At 43.4% G+C, this 16,870-nt stretch overlaps 2 protein-coding genes across 2 annotated transcripts in view; one reads left to right on the forward strand and one right to left on the reverse strand.

The window, feature by feature from the left end:
* Positions 1–647: 647 nt before the first annotated feature.
* LOC134452877 (neuferricin) lies at positions 648–3,706 on the reverse strand. Its single transcript, XM_063203531.1, has 4 exons — positions 3,363–3,706; positions 2,668–2,808; positions 2,275–2,458; positions 648–2,051 (listed from the first exon to the last, which is right to left on the reverse strand). The coding sequence occupies exons 1-4, from the start codon at positions 3,634–3,636 to the stop codon at positions 1,871–1,873; spliced, it is 780 nt and encodes a 259-aa protein (XP_063059601.1). The 5' UTR covers positions 3,637–3,706; the 3' UTR covers positions 648–1,870.
* A 492-nt stretch (positions 3,707–4,198) lies between these two features.
* Positions 4,199–16,870, forward strand: part of zzef1 (zinc finger, ZZ-type with EF hand domain 1) — a 75,819-nt gene continuing 63,147 nt past the window's right edge. The window contains exons 1-11 of the mRNA XM_063203532.1: positions 4,199–4,739; positions 5,543–5,687; positions 6,457–6,651; positions 7,082–7,265; positions 7,744–7,943; positions 8,783–8,993; positions 13,167–13,283; positions 14,034–14,212; positions 14,491–14,589; positions 15,696–15,787; positions 16,514–16,659. Coding sequence (XP_063059602.1) covers positions 4,326–4,739; positions 5,543–5,687; positions 6,457–6,651; positions 7,082–7,265; positions 7,744–7,943; positions 8,783–8,993; positions 13,167–13,283; positions 14,034–14,212; positions 14,491–14,589; positions 15,696–15,787; positions 16,514–16,659 — 1,982 coding nt within the window. The 5' untranslated portion in view covers positions 4,199–4,325. The remainder of the gene's footprint in view (positions 4,740–5,542; positions 5,688–6,456; positions 6,652–7,081; positions 7,266–7,743; positions 7,944–8,782; positions 8,994–13,166; positions 13,284–14,033; positions 14,213–14,490; positions 14,590–15,695; positions 15,788–16,513; positions 16,660–16,870) is intronic.

Here is a 16,870-nt window from a genome sequence, read left to right on the forward strand (position 1 = left end):
TCGGTTTGTGCACGAGTCATGTTAAGTCCTTATTCATTCCAAATGTGGCTGTGTTCCAGGAATATTCCGGTTGCAGAACACCTGTAAATGGAATATTCCAGAACTTGTTTTAAACCGAATACTGACAATATTCTGTTTGAAACCGGAATACTCTGTGCTTGTAGCTCTGCTCATAGTCTTTTTTTTTGGCCGGCTATGTGTCTGGAAGTTATGGAAAATCTTGCTCTATATTTGTTTTTGTACTTTGATTTTTTGCATAGATATCAGACATTATCTTGACCTATTATGTTTTTAAAAAATGCTTCTCCGTGACAGAGCTGAACAGGTGCACTTTATCAAATTACATTTTGACATTTCTGATCAGTCTATGGTCCGCTCTAGGTATTGTTAAATTGTACAGATAAAAAAATGTATGATATTTTTGACCACTACAGCTGTTTTGTACTTAATGCAGTTTGTGCTTTTTTTGTCTATGTGACAAACCTAAATCTCGCCTCTTAATCTTTTATGCACATTGTTTAATCTTTTATGCACATTGTATTGTATCTGTATGCTCAGATATCTAGCCTGTCTCTTCCTCTAGTATCCTTTTCAAGAAAGGGAGGACAAACTTTACATAAAGGTCATACAAATAAAAAAAATAGCCTGAAAAATGTTGCATTTTTCATTTCTTTATTTTATTATAAGCGTAAAATAATAATTACAAATCTAGTCTTGTATTTAGCAGCTTAAGTTGATAAAGTAACATCAAAATACAGTGCTATACAGACAGGTAAACCAAATTAATTTTAATATCTTTGCAAATGGTATCTCTTGCCTTCGGTTATTGGCCATTTATTACAATGTAATCTGAACGCTAAGTAGCTTACTGATGTTTTTGTGCAACATTTCAAATATACCTACACAATACCGTATGTATTGCTTTCATCATTGAAACCAACAGGCCTCATTGAATCAGGGCCTAAAGTGTATTAGGCATGCAAACCCAGCATAACACAAAGCCAAACTGATAACTCAACACAGTACAATGACCAATGACTGGTGGATTTATCAAGTGATGAGCTTACAAACCTCACTGAGAGAGGTTTAAAGCCTGCACATCCAAGCATCTGACCTGGGAGCTGGACAACAAATGCACAGGCAAATAAAGATGAGGGAGTGACCTAAGAACTTTTAATTACCACTTTTGTGTCAATGAACCCTTCTTCAGACCTCCTGGTCCCTTCGTATTTGAAGAATGGTCCATTTTGACCTGAAACATCACAGACAAAAGTGGGAGCAAAATATCCTGTTTGCAGCTTACCAACCGCAACATAGAAGCTATCTCAGTAGCTCAGACTGGCTGACACTTGGCTTCAACTGACCCACTTAAGCCTCATGCTTCTGCTGCATTCCCTTCACTGCCAGACCAGGACGGGTAATCTGGCATACGGGGCATTTCCCGCGGGACAGACAGTACTCGGGCCAGTGCTAATGTTTTTTCTTGTATACAGTATGGACGGTTTTTTGATCCCAGTCCAGCGATGTTACACAACTGAGCACAAACATGCTAGGCTCTCTGTGGATTCTGGAGGAGCAAATGACAATCTGTTCTTGGCTTGGCTGTGTGTGGGACCATCAGCCCCTTAAAGCAACACTAAGCAGATTTCGTTCACATATGTCCCACAGGCATTGTCTCTCTCTCATTCCAGCTGAATGAAGGATGGCTTGTTACTACTCTACACTGACAGAGCAGCTGTCACCCATGCAGGGCAGCAAATTGAATTCACCCAAGTTCATGACTCTGTGAAATGATTCTGGGAAAACTGTTGTGAAATTGAACTCTCTACTTAAGTGTTGTCTCCCAGGTGTACATAACTCTTGCTCATGTTCAGTGCTGCCCAACAAAGCAGGATGGGGAGTCCGGTGCACAGCCTCCGTATTCCTGAAGTTTGGGGTTGTCCTGTTGGTGATCAGGATCCTCCGTCTGGATGCATACACAGCGAGAACGGCTGGAGCCGGGTGAGAACAGCTTCCTTGGCACCCCAACCCAGTCCCTCTTCACACCACCACTAGACATGGAGAGCAAACAAAGAGAAACAACTGAAGAAAACAGATGACGTAAGATTAAGTGAAACCCACACCATAGATGTTAAATAAACGTACCATCACATCATGCAAATTAAATAGTTTATCTATCTGCATTTTAGGAGGAGTCCGCTGAGGTGTTGGCCTTGTGAACCCGGGGTTGAACTCTAAGCTCCATATACCATGTTATCACAAGAGTGTCAGTACCTTTTAGTGGAGCACCAGACGCGCCCCCCTTGGGAGCTCCACTCGGTGTTGCAGGCCGGGTATTGCTGACTGTGGGCCGCCGCCTGGGCCTTCAGCTGCAGGCCTTCCTCCAGCGCAGCCTCCGCCTGGAGCAGGGCCTCTGTGGGCTGCCCATCAGCACGGTAGAAATGGCCCTCCACTACACCTGTTGGATCGATTGATAGATTAATAACATCACGTTACATTTTGACATTTGTGACCTTTCAATGAGGACTTCATCAACAGCTTACAATAGGTCTTTGGGACATTGACACATTTATCTGAATACAGTATACAGCTTCTAAAGCTTCCTGTACGTTCAGTAGGGATTGTACACTTGTCTTGGACAAATGAACTGAAGTGAGGTGTGTTTACCGACGGGAGTGTAATCCTTCTGGTAGAACGCCAGCCAGTCATACAGGGCCACAATTTGCGAGGGGGAGAGGTCAGACACGTCATCGTTCAACCCAGCCTCAGAGAAATCCCCTGTTACAAATGCACGGGACGCATCTCTACCTGAAACCACAAAATGTCAAAAAATATAATTGGGAAATCATGCTGGCATGTTTACCATTTTGCCTCTTCCTTATTTATAGGCACATGCATGTGTCCTGACTCATGAAAGGGCCTCCTGGTGTCGCACACACCCCCATGGTTGTGGCCCCCTGTCTGTGGCCCCACACCAGAGGTGTGGGTGCCCTCTACTGGAAAAAAGAAAACACTACACATTTGTGTCTTATTTTTATCATTTACAACGATATTTGGGTTTGGATTTTATCATATCATGTCTGTGTTGGGTTAACACTGAAGTAGACTATATACAAAAACAATATAACACAATACTCTCCTAACAATATGGCGGTATAATGCTGTTGTTTGGGTTCCCTTTTAGGCTACAAGGTTCTGCCCCCATCAAAAGAGGTGGTTGCACCCTCATAATAACCTGACTTTTCTTTTCATGACAATTTATGCTAATGCAAGGCATTCTGAAGAATGTACTTCATGCCACCCTAAAAGAGGAGATTATCACATAAAGATGAAAAGCAAAGATGGGAAAACAAATGCGCTACCTGCAAAGAAATGGTAACCTCCCCCTGGGCCGTAATGTTTTTCTCCTTTCTTCACATCAAATACCTGTCCCAATATCGCCACGTATAGCCCTGGACTATTCACTTCGCCGCTGTATTTTGACAGTTCACTCTTGCTAATTATCCGGGCAGGTGCATTCGATGGTCCAAGAGAGCCGAACACCGACACTGCGTCCCCATAAATAGCAGCCCAATCACATGGGACTAGAAGCGCAGTTACGCACGCAACTGCAACCACAACGATGTAGGCTAACATGATTTTGCAAGCATATTATGATCAATTTTACAGCATGATGGATCACACTCAAAGTCGAGTCATTTCTGTTTCAAAAACATAGCTGCCTCCCGGAACCATGACCGCGCAACACAGACGCGTAATTTGTGTCTTCCGGTTTGTGCCATCTGATCTTTCATCATTGGGATAGCCACGGGCATCTAATCTACCCGTGTATTTGATTTTGACTTCATGCAGTTGTCAGTGACAGCTTTTGGTAAAGGACGTATTAACTGATGCGTGTAAAATTAATGTTTTTCTAAAAAAATAAACAAAACAAAAAAACGGAAATATTGTTATGTCACAGACACAGTCTGATGCCTAAAATGAATTTTGGGACTTTGGGGTGACAGCAATATTTTTGTTTTAGTTGACCGCTGTATGGGTTTTAATGGAAAATTATTCAGATTTTTCAGATGTTTTGGATGATTTGTCCTGCTATCCATTTAGCCACTAGAGGCACCCAACCAAACAAGGAAGTTTCAAATAAGTGCCGACGTAGCTTGCGTGCTGCGTGCAGTACGTCAATGCGGTAGTACCACAGTACTAGCAGTGACAACGAAAGAACACACGGGCAGGGAAGGGCTGTGGATTTGTTTGGCCCCTAGTCTGAAACTGACCCCCGACCGTGCTGCTGGAAATCATAAGAAATCCTGGGGACATTGATAAGTATGGGGAATGGAGAGAGTGGGTGCGCTGGTGGCAGCGGTGACGAAGAAGATGTCGAGACGGAAAGCCCAGGTTTTGCGGAAGGCAGCCCGGCCTCTGCGGCCACGGGCGCAGGGGCTGGCAGTGGCGGAGGTTCTGGCTCAGCAAGAAACGGAAGGGGATCGAATAACCCTACAGTACCGTGTAGCGGGCTGCCCACCCCGGGGGACCTGTTAGAGCAAGTCAAACTTAGGGAGGCAGCGGCCCGTATGAGCGACTCATGGGTCGCCATATCAGAGTCGGTCCTTACCCGGAATGAGGGCGCTCTGGTGCGGTGGCTGGAGGAACGCCTTGCCCGGGGAGAGGAATCGGTAACCGTGGAGCAGTTCTGTGAGATGCTAGAAAGCAGGGACGCTCCGAGAGAAGAGTGCGAGGAGGTATGTGTAAAATACACACTGACAGCAGGCCTAGGCACACACAATCCAGCCTCTCTGCTGTGATCTATGCTCTTGAGCGGTAAACTGGGTGCTAGTGCTAGTCAAACTGCTGCCTTGCTTTCGTTTTTGTTGTTAGCAGACGTGATTGATCAAGGTATTTGACTGCTCTCTCGCAAACAGTATCGCTGTCAACCTTCTCATTAGTCCGGTTGGCATGATTTGTTGATCTTTTCTCAAGGACTAAACAGAACAACGTCGAAACAATCAGTGAATTGCGATAACAAACACAAAATAATTAGGCATCCTCGATGTCCTTTTCCCCCAAACTGTCAGGCACTTTGACAGTAGCCTAAAGCATAATCTGTGAAGTTTACATGACATGTTTCTCAATATCCTTTACAGAAAAATGTCTACCTAAATGATCTACCTAAAGTTGACATCGTTCAGGTCTGTTTACTTTGCCTCGACCATATGGCATGACATAGGATCTAGCCTGCAACTAGCCTTTATTATGTGTGAAGGATTCACATTTGATTCCTTACTGGATATCTTGATCATATTATCATCAGGGCTATAAATTAACTTGTTTCATCTTTAGCCAATTTGGTAGATGTTACAGTAATAGCCACACATAGCCAGTCAAAGTGGCTGGTAGGTTGTCTACTCTACCAGCCAAACTGGGGTTTTCACCAGCATTTGGCTGGTTGGCTGGTGTTAATTTAGAGCCCTGATGGTCATAATCAAGAACAGGCTCCAGCTAAAACAAATGTGTTGATACTGAACCCTTTCTCCTCCATGTGAAGGCCTTTGGGCAGTTTGATGCGGAGGGAGATGGCTTTGTGGATGTGGACACTATGCTTCTGGCCCTGAAGAACTGCAACGGGGCCAACCTACAGGGAGAACTCAGCCACGTGATCAGACAGCTCCAAGCCTGCTCTCTCACACCAGGTAGGTACACAACTAAACTGTCTTCTCCTCAGGTGATAAACCTCTCTGTCTGCTGATTAAGCTGGGAAAGCAGATAAACACTGATTGGAAGAAAAGATGGGTTCTTCTACCAATGTGCTGGGCAGTGTTGGATAGTGTTTCCCTCGAAATAGCATCGTGTGGTGCAATGGGCAAAACGCACTGTGTACTGTACACGTACCCCCATTGACATACATGTGGAACTGTTGAATTTGTAGCGCTCACGTTTTATCCTGTGCAGCTGCGCCAAAGAATGGTCTATGTCAGTGTTTCTCCTCCTTTTTTTAGGCTAGGCACCCTTTCAATTAATGAAAAATTTCAAGGCACCCCAAACCAACAAGCCATAACATGGCACTGCATCCGATACCACACAAGCTTAGAAAAGAAACACATTTGAAGAAGTCACACGACCTACGTTCGAAGTTGCAGCTGACTGGGGGGATCTATATTTACTTAATTGTGCGTAAATGGCAGATGAAACATTCCACTGACTAACATTAACTTATCAATTTAGACAAATATGTATTATATCACATAATTTATTCATCAGCCACGTTTCCGCGGCACCCCTAAGGGGGGCCTGCGGCACCCCTGTTGAGAAACACTGGTCTATGTATGGGGAACACCGATCTAATGTGCTGTTGATCAAGACATAGTCATGCTGAGATTGGTTATTAATCTCTGTGTGCATAAAGAGTGTTGAGAAATTGATTAGTTCATCACCCATGATGACTTTCTTCCTTCCCGGCAGGGTTTGTTGACATTTTCTCCAAGTCGAAGGATCGACTGGGCGACCACGCATCCAAGATTCTGAAGTTCCTCCATCGGAATCGGATCCCCAGCAACGCCATTCCTTTCCCCCTCCTGGAGGGCTACAACAGCATCTGCACCATGAGGGCAAAGGTCATGCAAGATTATCTGGACTACCTGCAGCAGAAAGAGAAAGGTAAACACTTTGTACCTGTGCACAGTGCAGTGTTGATTTAACACATAGAGAGTTCACATTCAGTAACTGAGCACAAACTGAAACTGAGAAAGAAGTTCTTCAAAAATGTGTCTTAGTGCCCAGAGAGCAGAGACGCGTGTTATGCACTGCAAGCAAGACGTTGAGCCACAACGTGGCTGTCCAAACTGGATGTTGACCAAATTTGGCTATCTGTCCTGGCCATGAAATAGCCATAGCTGTTAATGATGAAGAATAATTAATACTACTACTACAAATAATAATACTAAATAGAAATGAATACATCAAACCCAAATATGAAGTTACAGCACTCTACCTTTTTAGGGTGGCATTGATAACATATTATGTACATTATATTCCTGCAAAATGCTTTCTGTCTGACGCCTCATGGGCACCCTCTGTCATCCTCTAGATCTAGACATCCAGTACAGAGCAGACTTCCACCGTGACCCGGAAGTGGAGAAGGTGAAGGTGGTCTCCCAGTGCTTCAGCCTCATCGAAGTCTCCTCCAACACCCACGAAGCCAGCAAGATGACCAATGGAGAAACCACATCCTACTGGCAGTCGGATGGCAGTGCCCGCTCTCACTGGATCAGGTAATACAAATGAGCTGCCCCGCCAGAAAAGCAGCATTATGTTGGATCTTTATAGCAACTTAGTCACATATGCAAGGCATGGTCATGGTGTATAGCAACACTTTGGAATGTTGTGTGTAAAACTATTGAAAAAGAATTTTGGAAGGCACAGAACCTCATGGAAATGTTCTAGTGGATTATTGACACTGATGGAAGATACATGTCATTGCTTGGTGGCAATACAGTCAGCAGTGTTAGGCTGTGAAGCTCTTTCATTTATGTCATAGTGGACAGAATTGCATGGTGCATATCGTGCAAATACGCTACTGCAACTGGACACGTCATCAGTGATGTTCCAGGAATGTAGTAATAGTCTTCTCTTTGTTTCCCATGGACTGAGGCACCAAATATTACCACCAGATATTTTTGAATGGCACTAAAGATTTTGCTTATTTTCTTATTTAAGTGAAGAAAAATCTTGTTGTGTGTCACCTTTCAGGCTGAAGATGAAGCCGGACGTGGTGCTGAGGCGTCTGTCCATCGCGGTGGCGTCCAGCGACCACAGCTACATGCCCCAGCTGGTGTCGGTGGCGGTTGGCAAGAACCGGCACCTGCTGCAGGAGATCCGAGAGGTGCGCATCCCCAGCAACGTCATGGGCTACGTGGCCCTGCTGGAGAACGCCAACATCAGCCACCCGTGTACGTCGACCAATCCTCTCTCCTCATTGTTTGTGGTTGTTTTGTTTGTTTTATCTGTTGTCTTGTGGCAAACTGATGTTATAAACTTGTTCTTTAGATTTTGGAAGGATGGGATGGCTTTATGGAACATTAAGGGAAAAGGGACTCTCCTGTATGGTTATTTTTTATCCCAGCGTAATAGAATCTGCTCCTCTGTGCCAACTTACCTCAATGTTTGTTTTGTTTTGTTCGTTTCATTCAGTGTCATTTGGCAAACAGTGATTGGCAACCTGGATTCCTCAGTTAGAATCCATTGCCACATCTTCCAAATTACCTGGTTGTACCTGTCCAGTTCAACCACTTGACCATTCAACCATGCAATCACCTGGTTGAATTGGACGGATAATACCAGGTCTGTTTTGTTTCATTTTATTAATGAATCGAGATTGCCCATTTCTGGTGCAATAAACACAAAGCAAAGGGGAGTGGAGTTGCACTGCTCATAGTCAAACCCACCCGGGACTCCTGGGGTACCAAACTGGCACTCTTACTGCCATGTTAAAGAGCCAGGCTCAGTAATGTGACCGTTAGAGTGCATCGCTGTCACTTCATCACACACTCATTTTACAGACAGGCATAGTTTATTGTGTGGTGGGGAAGACCTATTGTATTCTTGTTTAAGTCTACCAGCCTTTTCCATTGTTTTGATTTTGGCTGGCTTGTCCGCTCCCATCAACACACACAATAAGACTAATCATGTGTAGCGACTCCGCACAACATTGTACTGTATTACAGCAATATGTGATCCCAGTCTAATTTGCAACACTGATATAAAATGTTCATGTTGTACTTTTTCGCAGATGTGCAAATCAACATCAAGCGGTGTCTGAGCGACGGCTGCGACACGCGCATCCACGGCCTGAAGACCATGGGCTACCAGATCACCAAGAGCAAGGAGGTCTCGGTCACCGACGCCTCCGCCATCTGGTACCTGTCCCTGCTGACCTCCCTGGTCACCGCGTCCATGGAGACCAACCCCGTCCTGGCTCAGACGGTCCTGCAGAACACTCAGTGAGTCACCCTGGCCTGACCGGCCGGTATACTCCCCCTTCTCTGCTGGGTCCTCTTTTACATCCCGTTACATTACATTTACATTAGAAGCAGAACATGTGTTAAGTCATGTTGGGTGAAAGGTTAGCCATTATCAGAGACATGTGGCCAATATTCTGCACTTTCATATGAAATGCATGAACACCCCCACCCCCTCAAGCACAAAAGAAAGCACTAATCTTTTTAGGGGGACCTAGTCAAGGTTGAAGGTATATGTTGTCAATGTGGCTGCCATAACTGAAACGTTTTGGGGGAAACCATGAGATGAACCTTAGCTAATGCTGTTTTTCCAAGGCGTCTTACACTATTTAGGTACAGGGTGTTGGGTTTAGTGCCATTCAGTGAGTCACTCTGCCTGCTGGCCAGTCTCCTTGTCTCCCTTGGCTTTCCTTCATACAGTTAAGTTTTCTTGTGTTGATTCAACATGTAGCCTTTTGGTGCAGATGGAACTGAGTGTTAAATTTGATTCGCTAAGTGTTAACGCTGCAACATTTCCTGTCTTCTGCTTCGAAAGTGTTGTGTCCATCAGGCCTTAACTCAGACTGCTAGTGTGTGTTCCGGGCAGTCCAGTGTGGGGCAGTTTCCTGGAAACCCAATGCTTTCTTGCCTTCCTGTTGTGTAGTGTTTTCTCAAAGAGATGTTTTTCGCTGACCGCTGCATCTTATTGTGTTGGCACGTGCATTGATTGTAGGTACTTGTTGTAGATATGATATTCATGTGTATGTTGAGGAATGAATGGCATTTTTAGTGAGTTGGCATCTGATTGAGTTAGTGTAAGTGTTTGTATTTGATGGGTGGTAAATCATAATAAACAGCAAAGAATTCATGATATGATGTGCAGCTTGAAGGTTTAGTCATGACACTTCTTCAGTTGCTGACCTTCTGTGTCACTACTCTAAGTGGTGACTAAGGCCTTGGTTCACATAAGATGTGATGTCAAATCTTCCTGTTTACTGTTTGATTGATTTTTGTAACACATTTGTTTTTTTTACACTACTTCTAGCTCTCTAAAATGGAACATTTTTAAAACTGGTGCTTTCTAAAATGCACCTGTCACATTGGTGAAGTTTTAAATCCACATGCTGTGTATACAGGATCAAAACAGTGGTAAAATCATTAAAAATATATCCGCATACGTGTAACCAAGGCCTTAGTCAATACGTTTATGACCTGCATCACACAGCTTAATGTATAGGTTGGGTTGAGGTGGGGGAAACCATCTTAAGCCAGTTAGAATATAGGGTGGTTTTTGATGTGCTGGCAGAGACGTTCCATTAACCCCTTAATGCACGCCGTACCTCCTGTGGCACGCTGTAATAGACAATGAAAGTTAACTACTATAGTACTACACTACTATGAAAGTGCACAGGGCCTTTAGTAATACATTATGACTTGGTCATTGCCATGCTGGTAACAGCTCATTTATAAAGCCGTGTCTTAAGGGGTTAAAAGAATCTTTGGTGCTGGCCTAGTGAACCATGTAGATAAACCCGCCTAGCGGCCAAAAACGTTTGCCCGGCAAGTTGGTTTAGCCCAGGGGGGTATTCCAAGAACATAATTAAGTGATAAACATGGCTATGTTAATCTACAGGATGTTGTAAATCTGCTAATAGATCCCCTGCAGTCATCGTTTCATAAAAAAACGAGAACTCCACTACCTCCTGGTGTACTTTACCATATTTGCTGCTGAACCATGTTCTTGGAATATTCCCCAAGTCTACGCAAAATTACGGGCCCACTAAATGAATTTTTTTTCCCCCTTCTGTTCGAATCTTTTGGCTGGGCTTTGGCAGGAATAGTGGAGACAGTATAATGGCTGTGACTAATGAAAAGAGTCCGTTTGATTGGTCATAGCAACCGTAACGGCAACGGTTTGGTCCCTCCCACAGCACTCAGCTATCTGAACCAAGCGATTCCAGACTAATATTTCCGTGTCTTAGTCTGGCTCGACAGGCTAGCTCTTGCTTGGTTTTCACATAAAACAGTCTATTCAATTCTGTCATAGTGGTGTGAAACACAACCCCTTGACTAGCATGTAGTTGTTCAATGGATGACTAATCCTTTTTAAGAGAGAGGTCAGTAGAGAATGGTTGCAATGTGTCCACTTGGTGCATGATTCAGACAGCCACTCAGACTAAACTCTGTGTCTGTGAACCAAAAAGCATATTAGTGCTCAGCTCACAACGTATTGAACCATCAGGTGGATGGGCCACGATAGCAGAACGGCACATCAGGTTGCACTTGTGTCAGCCAAGAACAGAAGGCTCAGTGCTGTAGTGGGCAAATGATGGCTATATTGAGCCATGGAAGACTGTAAAAAAGTGTTTTGTGAGACATCTAAACTCTGGGGTCAAAATTTGTACCAACAGCTCACCTGAAAAGTCAACTTGTTGTGTCCTCGGCCCTCGCTTATGGTAGTGGTCTTAATGTCTTTTTTTGTCTCTTGGCAAACTCTGGGCCTGTTAAAATATATCAATCATTTTTGTCTTAGTTGCTTATCCAAAGTGAGCATTGTTGCTGACTATGGGCTTTCTTTCCTCCATGGTTATATTTTTTCCATCTTCTAATGGCTTTGTCCAGCGTGATAAATGCATTATGTCGCATTATGTTTTGGGGTAATTTGATGGTCATGACGATGAGGTCACTGGCTCCTTAGATCAGCACTGCCCAGCCGCTGCATCTGAATCCAGTTTTATGATTGTGTAGTACAGCTGATGTGTGTGATGCAGAACCTGGGTGTCATACAGCCATGTACCATAAATGCCAACCAGAATCTCAGTAGCATGCTTGTTGTTGTCATATGTTCAGCTGCATAGATCAGTGTTTCTCAACCTTTTTTGAATTTACGCCCCCAACACCCCCTTGACATCATCATAAGCCTTCCAACGCCCCCTTAGTATTAAATGGACTAATGCCTCCCAATAGCAACTAAGCACCGCCCCCTCATGGCTGTACCCTTCTCAATGCCGCAACACCCTCTGGGGGGGCTGTAGAGCCCCTGTTGAGAAACTCTAAGCTAGGCACTCACTTCAGTTGGATGCCACAGTATGTAGCCTGTGTTAATTGAAGATGTAGCATACTTCTTGCATGAAGGTGAAACCATTGTCTGGAAAGAACCTGTGTTATGTTGAGACTAGGGGTGGGTATTGCCAACCACTTCCCGATACGATACGATATAGGGGTCACGATACGATACATCGCGATATATCGTGATACATGTGTATCAATAAATTAGACTTATTAGATTATTTTTTATTTTTTTTAGAAAATAGACATGAAGGAACAAATGTTACTTTTTTCTGACGAAAATGTAAAGGACTGCCTTCACAAAACGGTAGGTCTGGCAGTTGCTGTGTAGCATTCAAAATTCAATTTATGCTATTAAATGAAGTATCAATACTGACACCTACGATACGCGTATCGTGAAGAGGCCCGTGACGATATATCCAGATACCGATATTTTTAACACATCCCTAGTTGAGACCCAAGTACAATACAGTGCAACCTGTCTTAATCGAAGATCTGATACTATACTTGTGTTTGGTAAATCTGTCAGCATTGTTCATGAGCTCCACAGACAATATTCTGTTTTTCCATGTGCTGTTGGGAAGCTAAGCCATGCCAGGATACTTTTAAACACACCCAGCCAATGTTAATGGGAGGTATTCATACTTTTCAACCACAAATGTGAAAATGTCCTTATTGCCTTATCGTCAATCCATTACTTTCTAATTGACTGTAAACATGCCCGTGAAACCTTTCCATGACATATCACCTGTAATGAATGTCAATGATGACTGCTGTCATTAATTGCCATGTGCCAAATAGTCAACCTGTCACCTGACCTGTTTGTCAATGACTGTTTGACATTTAGCAAGATGACAAAGGCTGCCCATGCCATTGACAATGACGACAATGTCATGCCACTCAGGGGGGTGGGTGTCAAGAAAAGTGTTACCAGATGTGTTACTGAATGTTTTGTGGGGTTCAGATGTCAGGTGATACACTCACAGCTAATGCCCATAAATTAGTTGGTCATTAGTAATTAATGTACTGCAATGAATATGCACCGATAAACCACTAAAAAAACATAATTGACCCTGCTATGTTCTGTCTTGTGTGTCCTCTCTGCAGGAAAGCCTTACAGCACATGCCCCCTCTGTCCCTCACGCCAGCTTCCACCGAGTTCCCCAAGTTCTTCTCCGCAAACGTCCTGGAAGAAGTGGATGGCTTCCTCCTCCGAATAGCAGAGTAAAGTCTAAACACTGAAATAAATGATAGAAGACCGCAACACTGTTAATGCTCCCAGTGATTTATTTGCACTGCAAATAAATCACTGGGAGCATTAACAGTGTTGCGGACTTCTATCATTTATTTCAGTTACTCTATTTTGTCCAGCACCTGTGCCACTGATGTGCGCGCATTCTCCACCTTCTTAAAGTCTAAACACTGACACTTGTTCTTGCGTGTAGTGTCAGGGTTGTAGTTTTAGTACAGTAAGCCTGTGACGGTTAAGTTATCCTGAAGGCATAGTGAATGTGGAAGTTATGTCTTATTGAACACCAGTGACATCAGGGAAGTGCCTAAAGCCACACTAAGTCAATGTTTTGACAATCATTTCAGCATTTTATCAGCTTGTAAAAGGTTGAGAATTACTTCTGAATTTGTTTTGCTTTGCACAAAGTTTGGAGGTTTGGAACCTGTATGGTGGCTGATTAGGAAAGCCACGTAGTGTTGCTTTAAATATCACTGAGTGATATCAATAACAACACTTAGCCCAGTGTATTACACTTCTGCAACCAGCATATTTCAGCTTTTCATTCCTGCATGCGATGCTTTCATCAAGTTTTTTTAATGCTCATTTTTGTGTTACTGTAGTTTGACACTGTCAAACTTCACTTTTTAGGTGTACTGTATACATTAAATGACTTGCTATTTACACACTTGATCTTACTAACTTGACTAAATACGTGTCCTTCTCTCCCCGTGGTCCGTGTGCAGCTGTTGTGTGACTCCGGATGCAGAGCTGACGCTGCTGGCCTTCGCCCTGGCCCGGGGCAGCGTGGCCAAGATCCTGCAGTCCCTCTCGGGCATCTGTGACCACCTGCACCTGGAGTACCGCGCCTCCTCCCTCCTCAAGGCCATGGCTGCCGTCCGGCTACGCCTGCTGCACAGACACGGTATGGACGGACCAGCTAGGGCATCTCCTGACTCTAGTAGTAACCACCACATTGGAGGTTTCACTGTTGTTGACCCGTCTGTATTTAGTGGTGCATAAATGCCTTTGTGTGTGTGTGCGTGCGTGTGCGTGTGTGCGTGCGTGTGTGTGTGCGTGCGTGTGCGTGTGTGCGCGCGTATATATGTGTGTGTGTATTTACCCTCTTCACACTGTATTTACATGTGTTTTCGCGCATGTGTGTGTTTGTGCCTGTGTGTTTTTGCTTGTGCTGGGTCACAGGGAAGCCCCTCCAGCTGCGGCTACAGGCCTGTGATGTGAAGGGGAAAGAGGAGAAGTCTGGCCCTGAGAGCATGCTGACTGAGCCCAACACTGGAGATGGTATGTACAGTACAGCACATGAGGGGCTTTCTACTTACTCAAGCACTCTGTTTCAGCTTGTTTTATAAAGTTTGAACAACAGGTGTGCTAAAATTGATTAAGTAGGCAGTGACTACCCGCACTTGAATAGATAACATTTGAACAAACTAAGTCTTTGCTCAACAGACAGTCAGTTTTTGTGTGACAGACAATAGTGCATTGATTTGTAACCTGAGTAAGTCAGAGCTTTAATCTTTTGCTATTCTTCCAAATCAAGTCTTTAGGGCTGTTCTATTCGCTATACTTCTACTACTTAATGAGCCATAACCCTTTTATGCAGATGGGATCACACGGGCAATCTGACTCACTGTTTGGTGACAAAGGCCAACTATGTACATGATAATAACAACATTGCTGTTACATTACTGAGAGTCTTGAATAACAAGGCTGTTACCATTTTTGGTAGCAACAAGCTTATAATAGATGCCCTGCTAGCCTGAGTCTAATTATGTGAATGCTGTTGTTGAAAATTTCTTCAAACCATTTTTTGCCCTACTGGGTGCCATTTTTGTTCTTTTTTTCCTAATTATTGTATAGTCTGCTCCTTCCGGGTTTTGACTTCATGCTTTGGCGTTGACGATTGTGTTTGTTTGCAATGTTGTTTTTCTTCTGTGTTCACCAAAACTTTTAATTACCAACAAAATGATATGAATGAAAAAGAAGAATTCCAAGGCGCCGCATGAATGCAAGGCTTTATAAGTTTTGGTAAATGAGAGTGCCTGGGAATTATTTATTTTTTTATTATTATGAGTTTTTCATCCAAAGAACATTTCAAACAAATGACTTCTGAGTCCAGGGGGTTATACTAAGAACATGGTTAAGTGATAAACCAGGCTTAGTTAACCTACAGGAAGTGGTAGACCTCCTAATAGATGTACCTGCAGGCATCATTTAGTTAAGAACATGAGGACTCCAGGCTCTTCTATTAGATGATTTACCTCTACCACAAGTTTAACTTAACCTGGTTTACTACTGAACCAGCTTCTTAGTATGCCCCCCAGAAAGTGTGCCTAAAGCAAAGTTTTTTTTGTGTGAAAATGATCTGAATGTTGTGCTTATGTTTGTAGGTTTCCTCACCGAGGCCGGTAAGAAGAGAGCCAGCGTGATTCTTTCCACGGAGGACCAAAGCAGCTTCCAGGTCACGCAGATAAAGATCAAAGTAAGTGCACATGTTCATGGACTCAAACTTCAAGTCCCCATGTGAAACGTGTGTTTACAATTGGCCGTGACTAATGTCGCCCAGAGATTACATTCAGTGACGCAACACTGACCTACATTCAGATACAAATATTTATTTGTGTGTTGGTTTATGTGTGTGTATGTGTAAAGTTTGTTGGTTGGGTTTTTCAGCTGTACACTTCTGTCTACATTTTCTGTGCTCCAAGAATAATTCTACTGAGTTCAGTATTTCAGGCTTCTGCTAACATTTTCAACATCAACCATATGTAACAAGCAATATCAAAATTGCGATTCTGAATTCAGTCTTTTTGGACTTCTGTTAACATTTTCTCTAAACTATCTGTACCATATGTACTGTAACTAGACAATATCAAAGTCATGGTTCTGGTTTCAGGCATAATGACTTTAGTTCAGTTTTGCACTTCTATCTACATTTCCCTAGTGTAACTCAGTAATAAGGGAAGCATTGCATTGAGTTCAGTTATGCTCTCCTCTCTCTATGTTTGTAACCTAACAATAGCGCTAGCGGGCAGATGCTGCAGTTCCAGACTAAAAGGCAGTCATGCATACTAAATGGGAAAGGGAAGCTCCGTTTTTACCTTTTGTTTCATCTTTACAATGACCTCGTTGTTGTTGACATGAAAAGCCTTTGTAGTTTTCAAAATGGCTTGTGCCATTTTTTTTTTCTTTTGCCTCGTCATTGCAGGTGCGCAAAGGAGCAATTGGTGCCAAGTGTGGGCTTGTTTTTGCCTACAACGACTCAGACACTTTCAACGCAGAGAAACATTTTAAACGCTTCAAGAGGTACGATTCATGGGATTACAAGGACTACAAGGACTTTGTGCAGAAAGGGTGAGTGTTTTTATGGTCGACTTACTGTACATGCTTTATGAATTAATCATCCACCGGTCAAATCTGTCAAAAACTTTATTTATTTATTTATTTATTTATTTGAGGGAGGGGGTTCCATATCGTCAATCTGGGGACTTGAGTTCGATTCCGACCCAAGGCCATTACCAGATCCTTCTCTATCTCTCTCTCTCTCTCACCCTCTACTTTCATG

Source organism: Engraulis encrasicolus, chromosome 7 (genome assembly GCF_034702125.1).
Source record: "Engraulis encrasicolus isolate BLACKSEA-1 chromosome 7, IST_EnEncr_1.0, whole genome shotgun sequence".
Taxonomy (NCBI): domain Eukaryota; kingdom Metazoa; phylum Chordata; class Actinopteri; order Clupeiformes; family Engraulidae; genus Engraulis; species Engraulis encrasicolus.

Coding starts and splice junctions, on each gene's coding strand:
- LOC134452877 (XM_063203531.1), bottom strand. CDS start 3,636: ATGTTAGCCTACATCGTTGTGGTTGCAGTTGCGTGCGTAACTGCGCTT. Junction 2,809..3,362: donor AGGTTACCATTTCTTTGCAG/GTAGCGCATTTG, acceptor TTGTGGTTTCAG/GTAGAGATGCGTCCCGTGCA. Junction 2,459..2,667: donor GAAGGATTACACTCCCGTCG/GTAAACACACCT, acceptor TCGATCCAACAG/GTGTAGTGGAGGGCCATTTC.